The following is a 23191-nucleotide window of genomic DNA, read 5'->3' on the forward strand; positions in this document are numbered from 1 at the left end:
TAAAGTGCATTTGCAAACGGAAAATCTGACTAAAGTAACACTGGCAGATCACATTTTTCTTTGCAGGATTTATTTATAACATTATGACAAAATATAGATAAACACTTTCCCAAGAATCTGAGCAAAGATAAGAAAAAAAATATCATCACTATGTGTAATAGTACAGTTTTGTCTCTCTCTCACTCTCTTTTTTTGTTACAGTGCTCATGAAAAGTAGACCCATGCAGTTCCCACAATTGTTATGCTAATGAAGCCCCTCTCCCATTGAGAAATCATTTTGTCAAGATCCACCCTCTTTGGATATAGAGGCTCTGTTTCAGCTTTTCCCATACATCCATGAATGCATCATTATGAAGATCTATTAAATATCCACAGACACTGTAAACCTCCTTAACAGACTGAGAGTCACACTCAACCCACATGCTTTTGGACAGATAATACTTTTTAACAATGCTGCACCTTCAAAATCTTAGAAACATTTAACATCGCTGTAATCCACCATACTGGTAGGAATTCATGTTTGTCCTGCTAAACTTTGATGTGTCTAATAAATGATTAGTAAAATGCTGACAGTGAGAGAACTTTTAATATTTGTGAAATACTTGATTATTGTTTTAAAAGTTGCTCTAATTTGATGAATGAAGGAAACAGTCTTTGCACACATGCTGCCAGTCAAAAAAATGTCCATTGTTTCAATGAAAGTGGCCATTTTCACATCATTGTAACGCAGTCAGACACATTAAAGAGATGGACTGCAGTGTCCCGGCAGCGCCAAGAGGACCACCCACCACGCCGAGTTTGGTCACTTTTTGTAAGCCTTCCATCCTCCTCACTGCTCTCGATTGGATATTACTAGAAACGATTATATGGCCGCTATAAAGCAGAATCAACCTGTGATCGAAAGTGTAGCTGTATGAGTCCACTTTGTGTAAAGCGCTTTGCTCTTCTGTTTGGCTATTACAGATATGTTGACACACTGTTGCTACAGTCAAGTGAGTGGAAGGCTCGCACGCCCCCTGCAGTGTACAATCGGTATTTATCCCAATAAACAAACTATTGCAGTGTCTATCCCTTCCTTTCTGACTTCCTTTAAACATGAACAAACCACGTACAACTATGTTATTGCCTACAATCTTTCAGCTTTATGCATAAATCTTAGCTATCACTCATTTTCTGAGCATTAAAACCATTGTTATCATTACAAATTTGATCTAAACACGTAAAACACAATTTCCAACCTTCCATCCATGTGCATATTGTCTTATTACAAAAGATATTCAGATTTTTTTTAAAGTCAAGGTTTGTTTCGGTCATTTTTTGTTGCATGCAATATTGCTTTTCCAGACACTCATTCATTGCGTGTTAAATGGACTGTAACAAAAGAAGACAAAATACTTGACAGCTTAAGCTTCACAACAGACCAAAGCACAAGCTTGAACTTGCATCTGTGAAAATGTCTCCCCTTATTTTCAGCACTCTTGCCTTTTCTTGTTCAGTTTCTGGGTGTTGTGCTGGTTAAGGCTTAAAGCTCATTACACTCACCATTGTATAGCATAATGGCTGTGAACAATAATGGTGCCAGGCCAAACGGAACTGATTTCAGGGCAAACCTACAGCAGAATATTCAGAATTTCAGTGATTTATCTGAACACGAACACTTATTCTACATGATTGTGTTTATTTGTGTGCACGCTTATGTTGTTGTTTTTTCCTTTTTTATTGGGGCAGTCTAAGTATCATTACTAGAGAGTTTCTTGTTAATAGGTAGGACTCAAATATGTTAAATATCAGCATCAGTTCAGATAAAAGTAGTTTTCTTCTCTTTATAATCGTCTCATGCACACTGGGTAGAAATAACACTGACGCTCATTGTCAATTAACCACATTGGACAGTTTGTATGTTTCACTGGAGAATCTCTTCAAATGTAACGAGTCAAAGTGCATCTGCTGTTGTGGGCATAATCATATGCTAAAAATGAATACATTGTTTCCCTCTGTTGCTGTTCTCAGTTTTGGTGTAAGCTAACAAGGAGGTGATGCACGACTCGATGTGGCAATGAGACACCATTGTCACATTACCGTTTATAGCTCCTTCTTGGAGCACCAAAGAAACCTGCAGTTAAACTATAAAAAAAGTCCCATCATTGTTCAGATGAGCTTGGGCTTCCTTCAGCTCTTGGAACAAGTCCTAGCAGGCTGACAGAGGGACAAACCCAGACACGCCAGAGAAGGAGGGGCAGCTCACATCAATAATCCCTACAGCGTCTTCCCCCAATGAACCTATTGTTTGCCAAGGAAGACAGAGAAGTTTTTAATTAAATACACTTTAAACAACAACTAGTATCAAATAATAGCATGCTTTGTCTTTTGATGTTACTATAGATTGAGGGCAATATTAAATAAATTAAGCCTTAAAGCAAAAATAAAATTCAGCATAGGTGCAATCTGAAGAGAAACCTGCAGAAACCTCGCTGTAGAGGCTCGGCTTGTTAAGCCAGTAGGTTGAGTCCAGTAGCCATAATCATCTTTTCCACAGCCATAAAAGAAAGACAAACACACCTTCAACGCTGCAAAACTTTTCATAAACCATTTCCAGGCCTTGGTCAATTCACTGATTGTAACACTGCCAAACACAGAGTTTATCAGCAAACTGTCAACAACATTTATTCAGTTCACTGCTGAACTGCTGCAAAACAGTCCACCAAGTCATAGTGTTACTATGCAAAATAAATACAGAATGGTACACCTTTAAACATTTAACATATACAATTTGATAGTGTTTGTATATTTTGCAGTCAGGGCTGGTCATGTATTGATTGAAACAAGAGCATCTTTGCATTTTGTAACATAAAAACAGATTAAAGCCTTTCTCATTTAAATAGGCACTTCAGACTTCGATTGCTTGATAGTCAGTAGCTTAAGTGTGCTCTAAGGCTGCTGATATGCCTTTTTTTGTCTTTGCAATTCAAGGCTGTTTATATTTCAGATCCTTAGTTACTTAAAAAGACACAATTCCTTGTTTTGTAATAAGTGCTTGTTTCAACAACATGCTTCAGCATAAAGTGCACCGACGAGGGCTCAAGACTGCTGTGGCGAACACAAGCTTCAAGTCAGGACTTCTGGTGGTATCGAGAGTGATTGTTAGCCGAGGATCCACAGTGTTTGTTATGGTTTGATGCTTTCACTTCTCTTGTCTGAAAATGGAGACAGAAGTTAAGAAATGAATTATCTTCAACAAAGTCACCCTTTCTGTTGAGGAAAGAAATAAATCCCTGCTAAACACTTACATAGGGTGCATCACTAAGTACAAGACCATGCATGCTAGTATTGCCCCCAACACGCTCCTGCACACCTGCAAATAGTAACAGGTTGGCGTGGTTACGCTGCACCGACATCATGTTGATACTCTTCTGTTATACACAGGTCAGAAAAATTCTGGCCTGATTTTAACGGCCTTCACAAAGTGCTTACATTGAAGCTGGTGGTTGAGTCGATCCAGACAAAGCAGAATTTTCTTCTCCTCCAAGGAAATGCTGGTGAGCTCCTGCTGTTGGCTGTACTGGTCTACTGTTCCAGATCTCTGTGTTTGGACTGTCTCCATGGCAGCCACTATACCCTTTTCTTCCAGATGGCCTTTAGCATGCACTTCAGCGAGGTGTAACTGGGCTGCACTCTCAAAATCTGAGATTACATTAAAGGCAGACACTCTCACCTTATTAATGCATGATGCAGCTGTCCTATCAGATTTCTAAATTCCTATATCCCTGTTTTTTAAGTTACATTATATATATTTCCTAAAACTAGAAAACAAAAAAGAAAATGTTAAGAAAGCTCTTATAAAGCATAAGACATGACAGAAGAGTAACTTTTTTTTAAACTAATACATTCAACATTTGCTTGAATTATAAAATAAATGTAAACACAAACAGAGAACATAATACCTTCATTTGGAAAGGCTGAGTTGTAAGTGCTTGGTAATGTTCTGAGCAGCTTTGCTGTTTGCTTTGTTTGCTGCAAAAAACAACACACACTCACAACACATGAACTGTCACTAAGTCAACATCAGTTATTAGCTTTTTACTAACTGCTCGTTGTTATTGTTCCCTTTGTCTGGGAAGCTTAAGACAAAGATTTCTATTCTATTTTATTCTGTTAGTCTGACCTACAATTAACCTTAATTTTTATGCAGGCCAGAGATGAATTAAGTCTTATTTTATTTGTGATGACAAAAAAAATGTATCGTTAACTCATGTCTATCCCTAACGCTTGTCTTTGGCACCATTAATTATTAAATTAACACTTTGGACAGCATAAAAGGAACAGCAAAACAAGTTCAAACACACCCACTTACTGATCTTTACCAACTACTCTCACACCTCCCACAGGGCAACTACGCAACTGCACGCATGTACCTGAGAGATCTGATGAAGTCTTCTATTCTCTGAGCCAGGAGCCTGTCTGCCTTTCTCTGTACAGGGCTTCCTTAAGACTCGCCCTCTCTCCAGGGCTGGTGCTTTCAGAATCAGTTTTGCTGAAAGAAAACATATGCACCGGTATCATAACTACAAGAACAAGCATATTCCAGACTGTGCTGTCTGGAACACCATGTAAAATTTGTTTTTAAAGTTTAAAAAAGCAGTTGGATGTTTTGAAGCACAGCCTATTACTACAAATAATAAAAAAGTGATTAAATGATTAAAAATAGTCATAAAAACTCACAAATGTCATGCAGATTATTTTCTGCATACTTGTACTATTGAACACAGTCAAACAGCATCCTGGGACTGGATTAGCATTAAAGATTGTTCCTCTTTACGCTCAAAGTACTGTAGCTACTACTTACATTATAAAATGTAAAATATGAACTTGAACAGGTAGAAAAAAAAACAACTAAAATTTCTGGAGGCACTCAAATTAACCCTAAGCCGTGTGTAGTGCTGTCAGCTAAAATATACATTACCATCCTTTGTGGTTAAGGCACTGCGGACGCCATGCCAGAGCTGTGAAATTTCTTCATCTGTGGGAGTACAATCTAAACAGAAGTCTTTTTCATTACATGCATTCCCCCCCCTTCTTCTGTAGTGGTGAGTGTCCTGATGACTTGAACTGGGCATGCTCGTCACAATGCCCTCTGAAAGTGGGGAGGCGTATGACGGTGGCAGTGGTGTGTCTAAAACAGTATTTTCTGTTGTTATTTCTTTATGCGTTTTAGCTGAGCAATGGCCCTCTGAGTCATTCTTGTTCAGGACCTGCTCAACAGCCATGGCCCGTTTGTTGATGGCGCTCGCGTGATCCCTGCCATATGGAATTTTGGTGATGCACGGCGTCTTTTCCTCCGCAGATTCCATCCGAGGAGGTGGACGTGGCACCATGACCTTCCCTTGGGTTTTGGCAATCTGACTAACCTCGGTGGCAGACTGAGGTCGTATGACCGTGCCCTTTCTTGTTCGTGAGGAAACAGGACCCGCTCTGCCAAAGTGCTCTTTCCGAGGGACCTTGGGGGCACTGGCTCTGATGCTGTTGCGGTGTACCTTGACCTCATCGGTTTGTTGCTGGGGCAAGTTGACTTGAACATCTGCCCAAGCTTCTTTTGTAAACTGATAACCAGTGGAGGCTGCAGGGGTCATGCCGGGTCCAGTCTTGGGAGTCCCTGAGAACGCACTAAGGCTTAGCTGGTGGTCGTTCGAGTTGTTTTTTGGTTGACAGAGATTGAAGGATTTGCCTTTCATTTTGTTCTGTTTATCTTTCTCTTTTTCCACATGCACTTCATCAAACCAACGCAGCTTCTTTTTGACAGTGTTATTGCCCCCCAGGTCCCTTGTTTTTCTCCGTGCTAATTCAACACTATCCCTGATCGCTAAAGCTACTTGTTTTGCAAAAATCAAATTCCCTGAGCCGTACACACAAGTGGAATCCATGTATTTGGACTGCTTTTTAAGAATTCCCTTACTATATCTGACCTCACATACCGAATCAGACGTCTCTATTGACAAAGGTATTTTCTCGACTTCCTTCTCAGGACATTCAAGACACTTGTACGTATCTGACTGAATATTAGACAAGCAGGTATGCTCCATGGGTTTTGTATTTATTGGCTTCTTAGTATTGGAGTCTGAGTTTGTAACCTTATTGAGATTGTTTGTAGAAGCACTGCATTCTTTGTGCGATGACAGAGCGCTGTTTTCTTTTCCTGTTTGCTGAAGAGCGCTTTCTCTTGACAAATTGTCTGTTGTACTGTTGTACAAGAAAATATTTGGCTTTGGGGGATCCCCAAACAAAATGTCTTTGCTGTTGCTATTTTTGGCAAGCAAAGGAATTTCTGTAGTTGGATATTTTAATTGTCTGTCATCTTGGATCCTCTCCTGTTTGTGAGCCAAGAGGCCCTCTTGTTTAGGATAGGAAGAATCGAGTGCTGCGTTGCCAAGAGCAGCTATATTTGCAATAATGATGTTGCCACCGGGGCTGTTCTGTCGAGTTTTCATCTCATAGGGCTCTAGGTCAGCACTAACATTTTCACTATGAGCTGATAAATTACAGTTGTTCAGAGCAGGCTGGATCTCTGTCTTAAGTCTTTGTTCAATAGATGTGAATTCCCACGAGGCTTTAGAAACATTTATCTTATTATTACACCATCCAGATTCATCTAGTTTTTTCTGGTTTGGTTCATGCCGCTTATTTGCTTGGACTAAGTTATCACCGAGAAGCATCATCGCTGAGAAGTCTGATGTTTGATGACACAAGTCATTTTGCTTTCTTAGGTCTTGATGGGTCCTCTCTGTGCCAAGCAAGAGTGATGAATAGGAACTCTGCAGAGTTTTTGTGAGGTGGTTGAAATCCTCATTTTCCAAACTATCCTTACTTGAAAGGCTCTCAGAAAGACAAGAATCAGACAGGTGGCTACCCTGGAAAATGGAAGCAGAGAGGAGTTGATAAGTGGAAAATAATATATTTTACAACTGTACAGGCATGCCTGTTGCTTATCAGTGCTTACAAGGACCTCCCCTGCGTCCTTGCCACTGATCTTTTTTTTTTTCACAAAATGAAAATGAAGACTGTTATAAATAATATACATTCTGAAACAGCTATTAATATACACACATTGCACTAGAGGGTGCTACAGTTTGTAGCATCCACAGGGACTGTTACTGCAGGAAAAGGTTTGTTACAATGCTGCCACCTAGTGGAATCCCCCCAAGATTGATTCTGTTCATCTGGACGTTTTCAGTGGGAGAAACGTTTCAACACTCATCCAAGTGACTTCTTCAGTCTCAGGTGACTGAGGTAGGTTTCCCCAATATTATAAACAGCCCATTATTCGTTCAGTCGTGCTAGTATATATATATATAAAAAAATGAAAAATGAAAAACAAAATCATCATAAATCTGGTCCTTACCAGGTTCTACAATTATTTAAATACGGCATTACAACACATGGCATATTACACTCTGTCTTTATTTAATTACTAAAAATATAGCCAAAATGTAGAAGCAGTACAAGCAGTAAGTACAGCCTCAGAGCTTCCACAGCAATTAAGCGCCGACTGAAAGAAACTGTGGCCTCGAAAAAAGCAGAAGGGCTGTCACACTAAAGTTTTGTTTCCTGCACATTGAAATGAAAAAAACAAAACAAACAAAAACAAAATACCTGTGGACTGTGATCGTGCTCGCTCTCTATTCTGCTCTGTTCCAGGAGGAGTTTTGTGTAGGCCTCCACAGCAGAAAGCGCTTGGCGGTGGGAGGATTTAGAAACTGTGGGTGGCTTAGGAGATGGGGAGCAGCTTCTTTAAAAGAGAAAGGAGAATATAAATAAGCAGTGACTGGCTATTTTTGGTATGCAGTAAGATAATGGTTGAAGTTTAAATCTGCTTCTTTTTTACCCATTAACATTTATATTGCTGGACAAGAAAGAGGACTGCCGAGTGTGCGAATTCAAGGTGCCTTGAATTTGATGGAGTGCATCTTCAATATTTGCAACATTTCTTTTAAAAGCTATGAGACACAAAGGAAAACATACAAATAAACCAAAATATGTCAAGACTGTTGAGTGAAATAGAGGGTGGTACGTGTTAAGGAGCTGAAACTCCCAAACCCTTCATCCAACTTGAATGTGAATACCCTCAAATGAAAGCTGAGAGTCTACGCATTCCGTCCATGTCCATTATACAACTATAACTGGAATATTTTTCAGTAAACAGGTAAAGAACAAATCTTGTGTCAGTGTCCAAATATATATGGAGCTAACTGTATAATCTACTAACATTGTCGGCGCCTCTCAGAAGGGGGTAAATGTGCTCTTTGGAAACGCTCAGTTGCATCCTGTACTTGCAGTCTGCGTTGCTGGAGGATGCGGTCTCTTAGGCATTGCTCCTGCACATCCCACTGCTTCCGTCTTTCATCCAAAGCCCTGAGCCATGAAAAAGGGAAGAGAATGAACCTAGGGCACATTTTAATTTATTAAATCTAGTCTGGGCTAAACAGAAACCTGAGTCCCTGCCTAGAGATATGTTTTCAGCAGAGCCATTAATAAATTAAAGACACCATTCACTCCTGGGTTCACTGGTGAAGCCAGTAACAACAGTAATAGTGTAAATAAAATTCCACTTTGTTTTCTTTTTAAAATGTCAGAAGCAGTAGTGTATTAAATAGCCATGAGAAGTACCTCTATCTACTGTATTTACAAAGGCTTATAGTAGCTGAAAATTCATTTTTGAAAATGTGTCATTAAACTATACATGAACTGGAGTTACACCTGTCCTTTAAATGTGCAACATTGTGCCTAATTATGCTGCCTTTTTTACGTGTGAAAAATCATGTTAAAGATTGCAATTCTGCTGTCTAAAAATAAAACTGAAATGTATTACTGTAAGTGAAGATATAGTATTTCATGCAATCTATGTAATGTTTATGGGTAAGCTTATCCACAGTTTAATTTGCCCCTCCATTAAAGGAACAAATCTAATTTGTGGGGTTCCTCTTGTTCTTGGGTTACGCCTTGTTCTGATGTTACGCAATAAGCCTGACCATTGCCTACAGCCATCCTTGCTATAACATGCTTTTAGTGCACTAGGTTTAAAAACAGGACCTCTCAGCGTCAGGTCCCAATTATGGAAACACATATTTAGAAGGTGCAAGGGATCTGAACCTCATCGGGACAAACTTTGCAGCTTTAAGCATTCAAAGAAGTCAAGCTTTAATCACCTCTCTGGAAACATAGATCTATTTCCAGGTCTACATTGTGAAATCCTGTCTGCACAGTTGATCCTATAAAGTATCAAAGTCAAGGACAGAACCAGAGGCCCATTCTGAACACCAGCAAAATTAAATGGGCTGCACATATTTCTCTAAATGGGTATGGGAGCGTTATAGGTTATAGAAATCGGACAGAAGTGTGTTGTTTAGATGAAACTTTGCTGTTAGTCCAACAATAAAAATAATATATATTCATTTGACAACTGACTTCCTGCGTCGGTTGGTTTCCAGGGAGAATTTGCGTGCTCGGGATTTGCATATCTTCTGCTCTTCAACCAAAAGCCGTCTCTCCTTCTCGAGACTTGTATGATCTCTCAACCTCGAATATCTGGTAGTCATCAGCTGAGGAGAGCAGTTGTTGATGGTAGTCAGAGGATATGTGTCGCGTAAAAGTAATAATCAGTAATGATTAAGTTCTCGTGAATTATACAAGCAGGTCGAATAAAGTTTCAAGTTGGGTCATTACCGAACTCTACATTTGTTTTAAAACGAGCGTGGGTGCACGACACACATTTCTATAACACAAATAACTTCATGCATGTAGGATACGAATGGTAGAAGAAGTGATCTTGTGGAACTTGCATCCTCTGAGGCTGCTGATCTTCGCTGACACCGAGCAGACGTACAGGTTCAATCGGCTAGCAGCTGCTAACTTGTCCTTTTTAGCTAACGTCGGCAGTACGCCGGATTAAGTCACTCAACCATTTTCAGGGCGAAGTGAAACTTGTAGCGTAAATGCCCACATCGTTGCGACCTCCCCTGACCAGTAACAGCCTCATTGTCTTGTGTAAAAGAGTGAGAACAAAAATCCGAATAAGTTGATACGTCCACAGCCGTGTTTGTGTACGCTTGCTCCATGATAGCGACCGAGGACGCGACTCCTTGGCAACCAAGAGAGGTGATTGTTTTTCTTATGTCCAGCAGAGGGCGCAGGACTCCTCCAGACGTGCATGTCGCCTTCAGGCACATTTGGAAATTAAAGGTATCCACATTTTAATGTTAAAAACTTTCTGTGGGATAGTTAAAATGTTTTTACTCAGCTTTTATATCTACTCTTAGAGGAGGGCTTGTAAAATACGAGGATGGGCTGGTATTACTTTTTATCTTTAATAAAAACAGAAGTTAAGAGGATTATTGAAAATCTGCTTTTTCCAGATTGTGTATGCCATTTTATGGATGAGTGGGCCGCTGCTTTATCTCTTACTTTGTCAAACACTGTATATGGGTATAGTGATGATATTGCTGCTATCCTGCACTCGGGTAATTACATATAATCCCTTTGCCCTCGGCTACAGTTTAAGTCACAACCTGTTATGCTGGAGCGATTCTGCTGATCCAAAGTCCCAGTTTGTCAAAGTGCTTTAATATCTTGCTTTAGGGGGCTTACGGGAAGATTGATTGAAAATAAAGTAAATAATAGATAAATATAATACCCACACCAATACCCATATTTCAAAGGAAATTCTAAAGGAAAAACGCCCTTTGGGCGTGCAAATGCAGCACTGTAAGCTTCAAGAGTCAACACTGGACGCAGGGTTAGAGCCACTCTGACAGAAGGTCCAGAGGCTACAGGATGAGCTCGATGACCGAAGCAGATTTGGGTCATAAAGATTAAACAATTAATAAATCATCTGATGGAGCAGTATTTCCCAAGGTTAGTGAAGCGCGTGTTTTTTTCCCTTTAAATCTCTCTCTCTCTACATATATATATATATATGACAGATAATGATATTGTTATATTTCCATAATATTGATGTTATTGCTACTTTTACGATGCTACAGAAATCTTTCATTTCATTTGTTTTCTCCATCTAGCTCTTTAGATGATATAGGAAGGGAAACAAAGTTCACCAGAAAATATGTTTCAAATATTATTTTGATCTTCACTTATTAAATCCTTATTTAAACCACTTCGGTTTAAATAAGGATTTTTTCACCTTCCCTGGCCTAACAGCAGGATACATATTCAGTTTATATTGTATTCGCAAATATAAACGATCTGCCCCTCTATCAGAACAAATTCTGCATGTATTGCATGCATTTAACGGATTGCTCAGTTACTTAAAATCTTGTTACTAATGTCACTAATTATGACTGAATACACTGGACAACGTCAACTTCTGTCATCATGGTGGTTATTTGTGCTGAAGCAATTGGCTCCTCAGATAACCTTGTTATTCAAATGTAATTAGTGAGCAGAAAGTTGATTTTCTCTTTTAAAAATGGCGATTTAATTAGCAATAAAAATAGTCACTGTCATCAGGTATGACCTCAGCTTAATGTCTGTGGTTAAGACGTAACACGTTCTAAGTTTTCCATGATCAGCAAGTGGTGTTATGTATAGTCTATTTTGGATTATTCAACAGTAACTAAATTAAAAAGACATGTGAATCCAGCAGAGGCTGAATGGTCAGTGTCCTCCCATGAAATGAAGGAGAGCAGATGATGAATCTGTGGGTGGTGTCACACATTTAGTGTGAGTTATAAATCAGCAGAGACCCACTGTGCACACTGTTGTTCAGTCACTGGTTGGATCACTGCTGTCTCATTGTCCAGCCCTTTTTGTGATATAAGGTAAAAATTATCCTTTAAAGCAATAGAATATTTGTTTATCTTCCTCGAGAGAAATTATTAATCTTACCTTAGCAAAGGAGGGATTACCAGCTGAAAAGGTAGTTCTATTTTGTCTTACAGAAATAATTTTACAAACCTAAAATGTGATTGTAACCCTGTGTTAAAGATCATATGACTAAATACACTTACCTGTTTTTAGATGGAGCAATGAAGAGAAAGCCACGATGCTAAGACAAATTGTGGTCAAACCCCGGAGACAAGCTTTTTGGGGGGCCGGTTACCCATTTCATCCTCACTCTCCCTCTTGCCTTTCTATGAAGGAGGAAGTTTTTTTAGAAGCTGCAGAATATGGCAATATCCCTGAAGTGAGGCGGATGTTGGAAGAGCTGCCAGAGCTCAATGTTAACTGTGTCAACTACATGGGACAGAATGCACTGCAGCTGGCTGTTGCCAATGAGCATCTAGAACTTACCAGACTTCTTCTAAAGAAGAAAGACCTCGCCAGAATAGGAGATGCTTTGCTGTTAGCCATCAGTAAAGGTTACATTCGCATAGTAGAGGCCATACTGAACCACGAGGCTTTTGCAGACAGTCAAAGGCTGACTAACAGCCCCAGCCAGGCAGAGATGCATGATGACTTTTTCTCCTATGATGAGGATGGGACACGGTTCTCTCATGACATCACTCCCATCATTCTGGCTTGCCAGTGCCAAGAGTATGAAATAGTGCATATACTTCTTCTTAAGGGAGCCAGGATAGAAAGACCCCATGACTACTACTGTCAGTGCAAGACCTGTAGTGAGCAGCGGAGGCATGACTCTTTCAGCCATTCACAGTCCCGCATCAATGCATATAAAGGTCTAGCCAGCCCGGCATATCTCTGTCTCTCCAGTGAAGATCCTGTGATGGCAGCGCTGGAACTGAGCAATGAGCTTGCAGTTCTGGCCAACACCGAGAAAGAGTTCAAGGTACAGTAATTACAGTGTTCACTCAGGATGCATATTGATGTTTTTGCCAGTCTGTTTATGTGCTTCACTCATTCACAGTGCATATGCTGCTGTTCTCTGTTACAGAATGATTATAAGAACCTGTCAATGCAGTGTAAAGACTTTGTGGTGGGGCTCCTGGATTTGTGTCGAAACACAGAGGAAGTGGAGGCTATTTTAAATGGGGACAAAGAATCATATCGTAGCTCAGACACCACGAACAGACAAAACCTGATTAGGTTAAAACTTGCAATAAAATATGAGGTTAAGAAGGTAAGCACATGAGCACTCTTTAACTTTTTTTTTTTTTAATCAATCTTGCATCCTTCATCAACCTCATGTTTGAATATGTAAAGTGTGTAAAGTAATCCTTTTCTCTTCCTGTCTCTGTCTGTCTGTCTTTGTCTTGCATGAACACACACATGCACACACGCAAAAAACACATACCTTTAAACTCAAATGAGGCAGTTTGTGGCACATCCAAACTGCCAACAGCAACTCCTTTCCATCTGGTATGAAAACCTATCTCGACTCCACCAGCAAACAACAGCAGTTAAGATTCTTCTTGTTCTCGGTGTAGCTCTTGGGTTGCCTATACTGGCTTTTATTTACTGGATAGCACCATCAAGTAAGGTTAGTTTACAAAAAAAGTTGCACATAACCTAATAACCTGCCATACAAATGTTGCATTATGCCTGCTGAACTTTAAATTGCCAAATTCTGGTAACACTAAGTTAACAAAGCTGTAATGTAGGATTGCGCTGACTTTTTTAGTTTCCTGTGAAGTTTTTCTCATCATCAATGTTTCAGTTTTTATGACTGGCTTAAGCACTGCCATGTATCTTTTGATGTATAAAATATATCACTGAAATATGTAAAAAAAAAAAAGTGATTTTAGGTTTTGTTCTGTTTGTTGTCTCTCGCTTCAGTTTGGGAAACTTATGGGCAGCCCTTTCCTGAAGTTTGTGGCGCATGCAGCTTCCTTCATGATATTTCTTTGCCTACTGGTCCTGAATGCAGCAGACCGCTTTGAGGGAACTTCACTGCTGCCCAACATGACCATCCATGATTACCCTTCACAGCTTTTTCGTATGAAGACCACGCCCTTCACCTGGATGGAAATTCTCATCATATCTTGGGTCATAGGTCATAAGCGTAAACACACTTTGTCCCTCACCAATATACTTATGGATTTCTCATTATTTTAGTCAGGGTCCTCATAATATTACACTGCTGTGCATGTCAGGGTAAAAACATCAAAATCATTCAAGATTTATTAATCTTCACACATCTGCTATGATACAAATTGCCCACATTCACCAAGAAAATCTCAAACTACAGACCAGACTTTGAAGCCATGTCAAACATGATTTACCAGTAACAGCAATAAAAATTCCTATGTGATGTAAATACTATCCAAATCTTAGTAATACTGTTTGTACATGATAAGATTTTATTACACTATTTCATATAAGAGAGCAAAAATGGGACTGCCAATCACTTTTTTTTTTCTCCACAGGGAAGATCTGGGAAGAATGTAACAACATTTGGTCCCAGGACATCCGGGAGTACATATCAGAACCCTGGAACCTTCTAGACTTTAGCATCCTCACCATTTTTATGACGTCTTTCACTGCCAGATTAATGGCTTTTTGGCATGCATATTCAGCCCAGTGTTATATTGACAAGCACCATACTAGCCTGTCCAACATGACGTTGCCCTTTGAAATACAGTATTTCCAGCTTGGTAAGTGTAGACCAAAAAAATTCAAGTGTTATTGGTATTATGGGTAAGGATTCAATATTTGTTTACATTGTTAAAATAAAAGGTTGCTGGTCTTAGATTTTAATTTTGTTCTAATGTTGCACTGGACAAAGAGACAAACAAACTTTTAGGTGTTATCTTCATAGCCCAATTAATTTTTTAAAATTCATCATTAAAATGAAAAATGATCTTTATTGGTATTTGATTTATAAATCTTAACACAAGTAATAATATTAACAGACACAAAGTTTAGATCATAAAACCTGTTCTTACATGCAGCATCTCTCTCTCTCTCTTTTTTCCTAGCTCGAATCCACTGGATGCCCTCAGACCCGCAGCTTATTTCCGAAGGCCTTTACGCAATTGCCGTTGTGCTTAGTTTCTCCCGCATTGCGTACATCCTGCCCGCCAACGAGCGCTTCGGGCCTTTGCAGATCTCTCTGGGAAGGACGGTGAAAGACATATTTAAATTCATGGTGGTGTTCGTAACAGTGTTTGTGGCTTTCATGGTAGGAATGTTCAATCTGTACTCATACTACCTTGGAGCCAAACACAACGATGCCTTTACAACGTAAGTGTCAAACGACTTCAAAAACGCCGTTTTTAGAAAAATATGATCAAATGTTTCCTTTACACACAAAACGTGTCTAATAAATATGGCACAATGGTTGAACTATACTAAATTCTGATTTCTGTATTACTCCAGGCTTGAAGAGAGTTTTAAAACATTATTTTGGGCCATCTTTGGGCTGTCAGAAGTGAAATCAGTGGTGATTGACATCAACCATAAGTTCATTGAGAATGTAGGCTACGTTCTGTACGGGGTGTACAACATCATCATGGTGGTCGTCTTGCTGAATATGCTCATTGCTATGTTTAACAGCTCTTTCCAAGAAATTGAGGTACAACTTCATCACTGATATTTCTAATTTAGAACTGATTTGACTGGTACTATATCTTAAGCCCGATTGCCAAATTTATCAGCGTTTTAAATTTCCATCTTTTTTGTTTTTGTTTTTTTTGCTGCAGGATGATGCAGATGTCGAGTGGAAATTTGCAAGAGCTAAACTCTGGTTCTCTTACTTTGACCATAGTGGCACACTGCCTGTGCCCTTCAATCTTGTGCCCTGCCCAAAATCAGTATCTTGTCTATTGCTGAGTATAAAGGATTTCATCTGGAATGTACCTCCCGGCAGACACACAAAAAAATCACGCAATGAGATGGAGCTTAACAATGTGAGGCACCACCAGTGTCGTTTGATGAAACAACATTTTAATCAAGGAATTTTCAATTTTGTTGAATGTACTAGTTGGAATATATATCATCTCAGCGGGCCTCAGGGCCTTCTTTTGTCACATTAATAGGTACAGCTTGGGGTTGTAAGTACCTATGTTAACACCTTCTTTTGGTTGTTTTTGGCTTAGTTAAGACGACAGGACGATCTGGCTGGGGAAACATCTCTTTGTCCAACCCGTCATCAAGTAAAGCTTTTTTAAATCTCCAATAACTGCTTAATAAAGGAGCTTTCAGTAAATTGTCTTTCCTGATAAAGGTTTTGCATACATAAACAAGTGCACATAAAAAGTGCAAAGTTTGTCATTTATTTTGGTGTCATCTATGGAATCATACCTATGAAACAGTATAAGGCATAAAATAAATTTGCTGTATATACACATAAGGACCCATAATATGTCAGTCCAAATAGTCCAAATTGTGTCTTGTGTGAGGGAAATAATTAGCAGAGCAGAATAAAACTATAATCATGACTTTGTTACTTTATTACAGAAAATAATGAATTGTCTCATTAAAAGATACATCTTAAAAGCACAGAGGGATAAAGATAACAATGAAGTGAATGAAGGTGAGTTCTTCTGAGCTACTTTTCATGCTAGGATCACATAAAAAACACAATTTTATCCTTTTCACTTGCTGTTCCTCAGGTGAACTGAAAGAGATCAAACATGACATCTCCAGTCTTCGCTTTGAGCTCCTGGAAAGGGAGAAGCACGATAAGAAGACACTAACAGAGCTCATGAGGCAGCTGGAAGAAGTAATGCATGCGAAGCAGAAAGAAGAGCAGAAGCATACACTGGATATGGTTTCTTAAAAACAATAAAGATTAGAAATGTATTTACTGGACACACTCCATCGTTCTCATTAATGAGGGATTCAGTCAAGGCCGAATGTTTCTGTGACACAGACTTAACACACAACTTTCAGACACAACTTAGCTGATAAAACTACATATTTTGTATTCATTATAAAAAAAATTCCTCCATTTTCTCCATTGTGTAAACTTATTAATTTGTTTGTCTTTTGATTTTTTTTCCGTGCCTGTGTCTGAACAGTTTGCTTATTGCTACAATAAAGGAACTGTAATGTAACTTTTCCTGTTGCTTTGACTAGGCTACAGTTCTGAGTTGACTGCTGTCATCTGCATGATTTGTTTTGGAGGTAATTCACCTGGTGCTGAAAACCAGAAAGCGGTTCAGATAAAACAGAAAGATATGTTTGATTGTCTCAGTCGCAACACTCAATTAAGCTTCTTTCTGATAACTGCGCTCAGTGTAGCTGGAGGAAAGTAGTTACTTTTTCTTTAATGTAACTTCAGTTAATCAATACAACTCCAGGCTTGATGTTCAAAACTCTATAAAACTTTTTTCTTAAATGTTGTTCTTTGTCAAAATATTAATTACCCGAGTATAATGTTTATTTAATGTTATTAAAGTTACTGCGGGTTATCTTCATCCCATGAGAGATTATGCGTTTTTAAAATCATTGCACCACATGCTGTTGTGCTCTCTCGTGCTTGGTGTTAGGCAAAATATCTGAGAACAGTGTGACCTGTCATGTAGACATCCAGCTCGCCTCCATATAGTGAGGCAGAAAGACTAAAAGCTACAAACAGGCTTTAACTGCCAAGCCTGTGAATAATGCAGCTGTGAAGCATTTACACCAAGTTTTATAACATGGCTGTTATAAAACAGCGAAACTGATACAATTACCACCAGAAGAATCTATAACATTAACATCCCGAGGAAATTTACCCATGTGTCTGAAATATTCGAAATTTGATTAAATGAGAGGATTTTTCGAAGCCTGTTGGTGGTCAATGGGAGCTATATTTAAAGTTTAAAAACTTGTGAGAAAACTAGGCCATTGCAGCACATTAAAGAACACATTATGGAGATATGAAGAACAATTACAGCATGAGAATTGTTTCTGATGTTGTCAAAAACATGACGCAGGAGATAGGGGCCAAGGTCGTTGTGTGAATAATAACGACATGCATCAGCAACATTCACATTTCCTTTAAAAATAAAACCCTCTATAATATCTAACAAGGTTGAGGCTAAAGATAAAACAAAAAAGTAATTCAAGGTAAAGGGCAATTTTATAAACAGTAGCCATTAGATGGCCACATGGGTGATAGTCTTCACTTTATCAAAGTCTTTTTATATATTCATCTGTCTACAGTAAAATGATGATGCTTAAACGCAGGGTTAGTTTCCGAGCACTATGAAATCTATTAAATATGAAAAAGGAAACAGTCAATTAAAGTTATAAAAAATATTCCTTTGAAGAAAACTTATAAAACAGACAAAAGTTTGTGATTTAGCAGAAATCACAAGGGTGATGTTGAAAATGATTATCCATTTTGCGAGTTACTGGGGTTTATCTTCGTCTTTCCGATGGCGATAAGAGTTTATAGTACTTTCTCCTTTGGTAATAATGCCTTCCCCATATTTTACTTGATTCATGAACTGTAGGGCGGAGACAAAAGACCATTGGCATTGAAGTGATGCACTGTTGATTCTCCTCTTTGGTCTATTGTTTAAGTCTGGTGTGAGCGCAGTGCAACCACATAGATGTCTTGTCTTGGATTCTTCCCCTGGCAACCTTTGGAGGACCGTTATAGTCAGAATGAGGAATACTACGAATATGTGAAACAAGAATAAAAACAATCGATGTGACTTTTAAAGATGACTACTACCAGCACAAGGTTATGCTTATAAATCTGCCGAGATTATCGACTGGGGGTCGTAGTTGCGCTCTCATCAACATTGGCCAAAACTTCATTTTATTTGTGAAGTGAAAAAATATAGATATATATTAATGGAATAGACCTCGTGTGAAAGAAAGACAAGTGACTGCCTTTTTCCACGGGGAGGAGGACTACAGGAAGGTTGCCAAATCACAGCTTATCATACACCTTCCAACCTCCGAGCGCCCTCCACTCTCTGTTGTGCGCTTAGAGGTTCACAAAATGGAGAATAAAACAAACGGGAAGATGGGCACCAACAGTACTTCGGTCGCTGATTCCACCGAAACAAGCCTAAGTGACGTGATTGAAGCTGGATACAGTAGGTCGAATACAAAATTGCCGGCCGATTCACGGTTTCTAAATTGCATGTCCTCTGTGCGTAATTTTGGAAACGTTAACACACTGATCCAAGGTCTTAATTCAAGCCCTGACTGCGCAGTTTTTAAAGACTGTAACACAGTCGATCCTTCACTTGGAGCAAAACATTTTTATGACCGTAACAGAGACTATCTTAAATGTGATGGTGTTCCGTGGGAGGATTTTGTTAAACTTCAGAGGACAAACGTGGCCGCATCCGAAAGTTTACCAGGCGCAGGTCTCCCCTCTACCTCCGGGGCTTGCAAGTTCATCAAAGATGAAAAGGAGCCTTCTGTGATTATGGACATCCCCTGTCACAACTTTGATCCATCACTCGAGATTTCCGCTCTCGATACCTGTTCTGACACCGACAGGAAGCAGCACTTAGGGCTTAGCAAAGGTGAATCGACAAGTTTCGATCCCAACGCGCAAACAGCTGGGCAATTGTCGATATATAAGACTGATGTTCCTCGTTGGCAGATGCAAGCATCTCCAGGTGAGACCCAGTATTGGGGACAGTCGGCGGGGGTAAACGAGGACCCGTTCAGAACTAGTGGCTACAATGTGATGCAGAACCAGACCCAGACTCTTCCTCAGAGGAACCCAGCTCCTTTCTCCACATTCCCCGGGTAACTACTACTCAGCGTGATAACTGCCGACAGAATCTTAATTATATTAATCATAACAGTGTCGCAAAACTTTTAACACAGTTTGGATAGGTGTGAATGTTGGCACGTGTAACTCGAGGATCAAAGAGTAGCCTAATTAATTACACAACTGTCAACACATACTTTATCATTTTACAACGACTAACGGTTTTCTAGGTATTTCTGAATGTAACAAAAAATATTTTATCTAGTGCGGAGTCCACAGCGCTCAGTAGTCTTTGTCTGAATATTTTTTCTCTTCACATATATTTACTTTCCCCCCCAGTATGCCACCCCAGAGACTGTGTATGATCTGTAGTGATGAGGCATCTGGCTGCCACTATGGAGTCTTAACGTGTGGGAGCTGTAAAGTATTTTTTAAAAGAGCGGTTGAAGGTGAGCAAAGAAAATCTTTAACAAATGTCAAAATAACCACAGTGTGTGTGTGTGTGTGTGTATGTGTGTGCGTGTGTGTATGAATCATATATATATATATATATATATATATATATATAGTTTTCACTGCTTTACTCCTAATAATGACCTTTTGTGGTAGTTGTTAAAGGTTATTAGCAACAGTATCACAGTTACTAGTGTACATCCTGTTCTTCCACTTGGAGTTTTTTTTTTCTCCTGTTATCTTTCAATGTGAGATATATTAGAGCCACTATGTCTCACCGTGGCCATGTCACTCTGTCCTCACAGCCTTGCCTCTATCTAATTTTCTGCCAGAGTGCTGCCTCAGCGTGGAGTAGAGTATTCATGCTAATAGTCAAGAACTCTTCAACACATTCTCTTCTTATTAAAGACCTCTCCCGTTTCCTACATATTTGGAATGGAGAACTGCTAAAAATGTTTTGCATTGTCTGTACCTATTCATTCAACAGGCCATCACAGCTATCTCTGTGCTGGGCGGAATGACTGCATTGTGGACAAAATTCGGAGAAAAAATTGCCCTGCGTGTCGCCTTCGAAAGTGCTATCAAGCAGGAATGATGCTTGGAGGTATCATTTGGTTTTATTTATCATGTAGTCCCAAGAAACCATGATTAAAACCAAAGAGAATATTCTGCATGTTTAGATTAAAAAGAAAATCATGACTCAAAAAAACAACAAAAAACCCCTCAGGATATTTTACTCTTTCAAATGTCTTATTGGCACGAATTTAGTGGTTTCCCATTAGATCAAACCAGAACTTATGTTCACGTCACAGGGAGGAAACTGAAGCGCTTTGGGGCCTTGAAAGACACAGGTTTGACCCCATCCCTGATGTTCCGGTCCCACATGACCATGCCCGGTGACAGCCAAGCCTTGACTCCCATGTCTTACATACCAGGCATTCATGAGCTACAAGTCTCCCAACAATTGCTCAACATCCTTGAAAACATCGAACCAGAGATGGTGTACTCTGGTCATGACAGCTCCCAGGCTGATGCTCCCCATCTTCTGCTCACCAGTCTCAACAGGCTGTGTGAGAAACAGCTGATGTGGATTGTGAAGTGGTCAAAATCTCTCCCAGGTAACAGCTTTCTGCATCTCAGGGCCATCACAGTTGTTGTCATGGGGATCTAGTGGCGGGCCTTGTTGGAAGTCTAAAGTCCTAAACGCCAAGATAGAAGACTTTGTAATGCCTTGAATATTGTCACCGAGTCAAGTGTTTGACAGGAAATTTTAATATAGTTTAACATGACTGTAAACACCTACTGAGACAAAAATGTTACTGTTACTGGAAAACCATATATATACGAGAAGAAATGTTATGAATGAAATGTTCTTCTTTTTCTTTTTTTTAGGTTTTCGTAATCTACACATCAATGATCAGATGACACTCATCCAGTACTCGTGGATGAACATGATGGTGTTCTCTCTTGGGTGGCGCTCCTTTCAGAATGTCACCGGTGAACATTTGTACTTTGCACCTGATCTGGTTCTTAGCCAGTAAGTAACCACAGTCATCGGCAATTGAAGATGGCTTTCGGTTGGTGATGATTCATGAACTCTTTTATCCATAAGTTAGTGATTTCAGTAGAGAAAGAGTCTACTGGTTATCCAGAGACGTAAACCATTTTGTGCTTTTGTCCATTAGGGAGCAAATGAGGAGATCTCCAATTTACGACCTCTGTCTAGCGATACAGTTTATTCCTCAGGAGTTTGCAAATCTTCAAGTTACACGCGAAGAGTTTCTTTGCATGAAAGCCATAATATTGCTCAACACAGGTAAGACTGTTATGCTAGGGCTGTTCGATATAACCATATATATCGGAATGACGATATAAAAACGTCTATCGCTGCATTTTACGCTATCGTTTGTTTCGTGGTGTCACAAAATAAACTGTTTACGGCAATATTTTTTCATTATTTTGATGGTCACTGTAGTGGCTATATTAATTTCTTAAAGTTCTCTCTTTCTCTTATATTTAATATAACCACACTACAGACAGACAATCGCTTGTTTTTATGCGTTGTCGTTATTTCGACCTAAAACTTTCACAATAAAGCTCAAGATCCCGTTGAGACTTTTCAAAATAAACTGAATCAGAGATTTTGGTCATATCGCACGGCCCTATTTTACGCTGTTAAGGAGACTTACAAACTAAGCTATGATCAGTTACAGCTGCACTGCACAATAAAGACATTTTTATAAAAGCAGTGTGCATCTTGACAAGATTTATGTAGCAACTGCTATCAATCCTAGTTTTACTAACGGCATTTACCTTTAAAATCATTGCTGGCTGGTACTTGCATAACATCTCCCCAGTATTTCTTTACTTCTTCTAACAATACCGTTTTGAAATGTTTAGTGCAATTTTAAATATGCAAATATCTTCTCTGCACTTAGTGCCTCTTGAAGGATTAAAAAGTCAGGCAGCATTTGATGAAATGAGACAAAACTACATCCGGGAGCTGACCAAGGCTATTCAAATGAAGGAGAAGGGCATCGTGGCAAGTTCCCAGCGATTCTACCACCTCACCAAACTCATGGATGCCATTCATGATGTAGGCTCCCCCACAGAGCTCAGTATAACCGTATATATATTTTTGCCACTTTAACAACTACCAAGACACAAATTGATGTTTCTTTTTTAACAGATAGTAAAGAAGATCAACCTGTTCTGTTTGAGTACCTTCATCCAGGCAGATGCCATGAAAGTGGAGTTTCCAGAGATGATGTCAGAGGTCATTGCCTCCCAGCTTCCCAAGGTCCTTGCTGGCATGGTGAGGCCCCTCTTATTCCACAGCAAATGACATTGCCAACACAGATACTGCAGCTCTGTGAAGACAGCTTGTGTCTGGATTACTCATCCCATTGTTACTGGATTCTTCAGAGCCTTCATTTTGCCAAAATGCCTCTAATTTGCTTGAGGTTAAACAGGAAAACCAGGTTTCTTAAAATGTTTTTAGCAGGGACATATCTTGAAAATTATACATTTAGAGGCATCAATCAATAAAGTTCCTATGTTTTATTCAGGTGTATCCACCATTTCCATTCCTACAAGTTGTGTATAAAACTTGCTTTGAACATAGTAGGTTTTAAGAAAACCATTAGAGATATTTTTGTATTCAAAACA

The 23191-nt window shown here is 39.3% G+C and overlaps 3 protein-coding genes across 7 annotated transcripts; 2 read left to right on the forward strand and 1 right to left on the reverse strand.

Annotated features, from left to right (window-relative positions):
* Nucleotides 1-2560: 2560 nt before the first annotated feature.
* On the reverse strand, nucleotides 2561-10123 carry cep126 (centrosomal protein 126). Of its 4 annotated transcripts, none has more exons than XM_085430655.1 (11): nucleotides 9798-10120; nucleotides 9457-9576; nucleotides 8258-8403; nucleotides 7877-7988; nucleotides 7645-7777; nucleotides 4961-6902; nucleotides 4413-4531; nucleotides 3942-4011; nucleotides 3472-3681; nucleotides 3288-3352; nucleotides 2561-3194 (listed from the first exon to the last, which is right to left on the reverse strand). In XM_085430655.1, the coding sequence occupies exons 1-11, from the start codon at nucleotides 9830-9832 to the stop codon at nucleotides 3111-3113; spliced, it is 3036 nt and encodes a 1011-aa protein (XP_085286781.1). In that variant the 5' UTR covers nucleotides 9833-10120; the 3' UTR covers nucleotides 2561-3110. The 4 variants fall into 4 exon arrangements, with proteins under 4 accessions (XP_085286781.1, XP_085286780.1, XP_085286783.1 ...); XM_085430654.1 differs by having other exon boundaries at nucleotides 7645-7780; XM_085430657.1 differs by lacking the exon at nucleotides 3288-3352 and having other exon boundaries at nucleotides 3105-3194; nucleotides 7645-7780; nucleotides 9798-10122.
* Nucleotides 10124-10166: 43 nt separating this feature from the next.
* Nucleotides 10167-16958, forward strand: trpc6b (transient receptor potential cation channel, subfamily C, member 6b). 2 transcript variants are annotated; one of them, XM_085430661.1, is made up of 13 exons: nucleotides 10167-10230; nucleotides 10707-10902; nucleotides 12022-12790; nucleotides 12896-13081; nucleotides 13277-13441; nucleotides 13738-13954; nucleotides 14328-14555; nucleotides 14880-15144; nucleotides 15280-15475; nucleotides 15603-15809; nucleotides 15999-16055; nucleotides 16360-16435; nucleotides 16515-16958. In XM_085430661.1, exons 2-13 carry the CDS (start codon nucleotides 10883-10885, stop codon nucleotides 16679-16681), a joined length of 2553 nt encoding a protein of 850 aa, XP_085286787.1. In that variant the 5' UTR covers nucleotides 10167-10230; nucleotides 10707-10882; the 3' UTR covers nucleotides 16682-16958. The 2 variants fall into 2 exon arrangements, with proteins under 2 accessions (XP_085286787.1, XP_085286788.1); XM_085430662.1 differs by lacking the exon at nucleotides 10707-10902 and having other exon boundaries at nucleotides 10169-10230.
* A 1744-nt stretch (nucleotides 16959-18702) lies between these two features.
* On the forward strand, nucleotides 18703-23086 carry pgr (progesterone receptor). The gene is made up of 8 exons (XM_085430663.1): nucleotides 18703-19605; nucleotides 19910-20019; nucleotides 20511-20627; nucleotides 20836-21141; nucleotides 21416-21560; nucleotides 21709-21839; nucleotides 22462-22619; nucleotides 22713-23086. The coding sequence occupies exons 1-8, from the start codon at nucleotides 18842-18844 to the stop codon at nucleotides 22866-22868; spliced, it is 1887 nt and encodes a 628-aa protein (XP_085286789.1). The 5' UTR covers nucleotides 18703-18841; the 3' UTR covers nucleotides 22869-23086.
* The last annotated feature ends 105 nt before the right edge of the window (nucleotides 23087-23191 follow it).

Source organism: Copadichromis virginalis, linkage group LG14, assembly GCF_057382275.1.
Source record: "Copadichromis virginalis isolate Kocher_CV1m ecotype Utaka linkage group LG14, C_Virginalis_male_GT1.1, whole genome shotgun sequence".
In the NCBI taxonomy this organism is placed as follows: Eukaryota; Metazoa; Chordata; class Actinopteri; order Cichliformes; family Cichlidae; genus Copadichromis; species Copadichromis virginalis.

Bases quoted from the DNA above. Each gene is read 5' to 3' on its own strand.
- cep126 (XM_085430654.1), bottom strand. From the start codon at position 9,832: ATGCAAGTTCCACAAGATCACTTCTTCTACCATTC. The intron at 7,781-7,876 runs GTAAAAAAGAAG...TCTCTTTTAAAG, and splicing joins AGCAATATAAATGTTAATGG to AAGCTGCTCCCCATCTCCTA. The intron at 4,012-4,412 runs GTACATGCGTGC...TGTTTTTTGCAG, and splicing joins GACTTCATCAGATCTCTCAG to CAAACAAAGCAAACAGCAAA.
- trpc6b (XM_085430661.1), top strand. From the start codon at position 10,883: ATGGAGCAGTATTTCCCAAG. The intron at 12,791-12,895 runs GTACAGTAATTA...TCTCTGTTACAG, and splicing joins ACACCGAGAAAGAGTTCAAG to AATGATTATAAGAACCTGTC. The intron at 16,436-16,514 runs GTGAGTTCTTCT...GCTGTTCCTCAG, and splicing joins TAACAATGAAGTGAATGAAG to GTGAACTGAAAGAGATCAAA.
- pgr (XM_085430663.1), top strand. From the start codon at position 18,842: ATGGAGAATAAAACAAACGGGAAGATGGGCACCAACAGTACTTCGGTC. The intron at 19,606-19,909 runs GTAACTACTACT...TTTCCCCCCCAG, and splicing joins CCTTTCTCCACATTCCCCGG to TATGCCACCCCAGAGACTGT. The intron at 20,628-20,835 runs GTATCATTTGGT...TTCACGTCACAG, and splicing joins AGCAGGAATGATGCTTGGAG to GGAGGAAACTGAAGCGCTTT.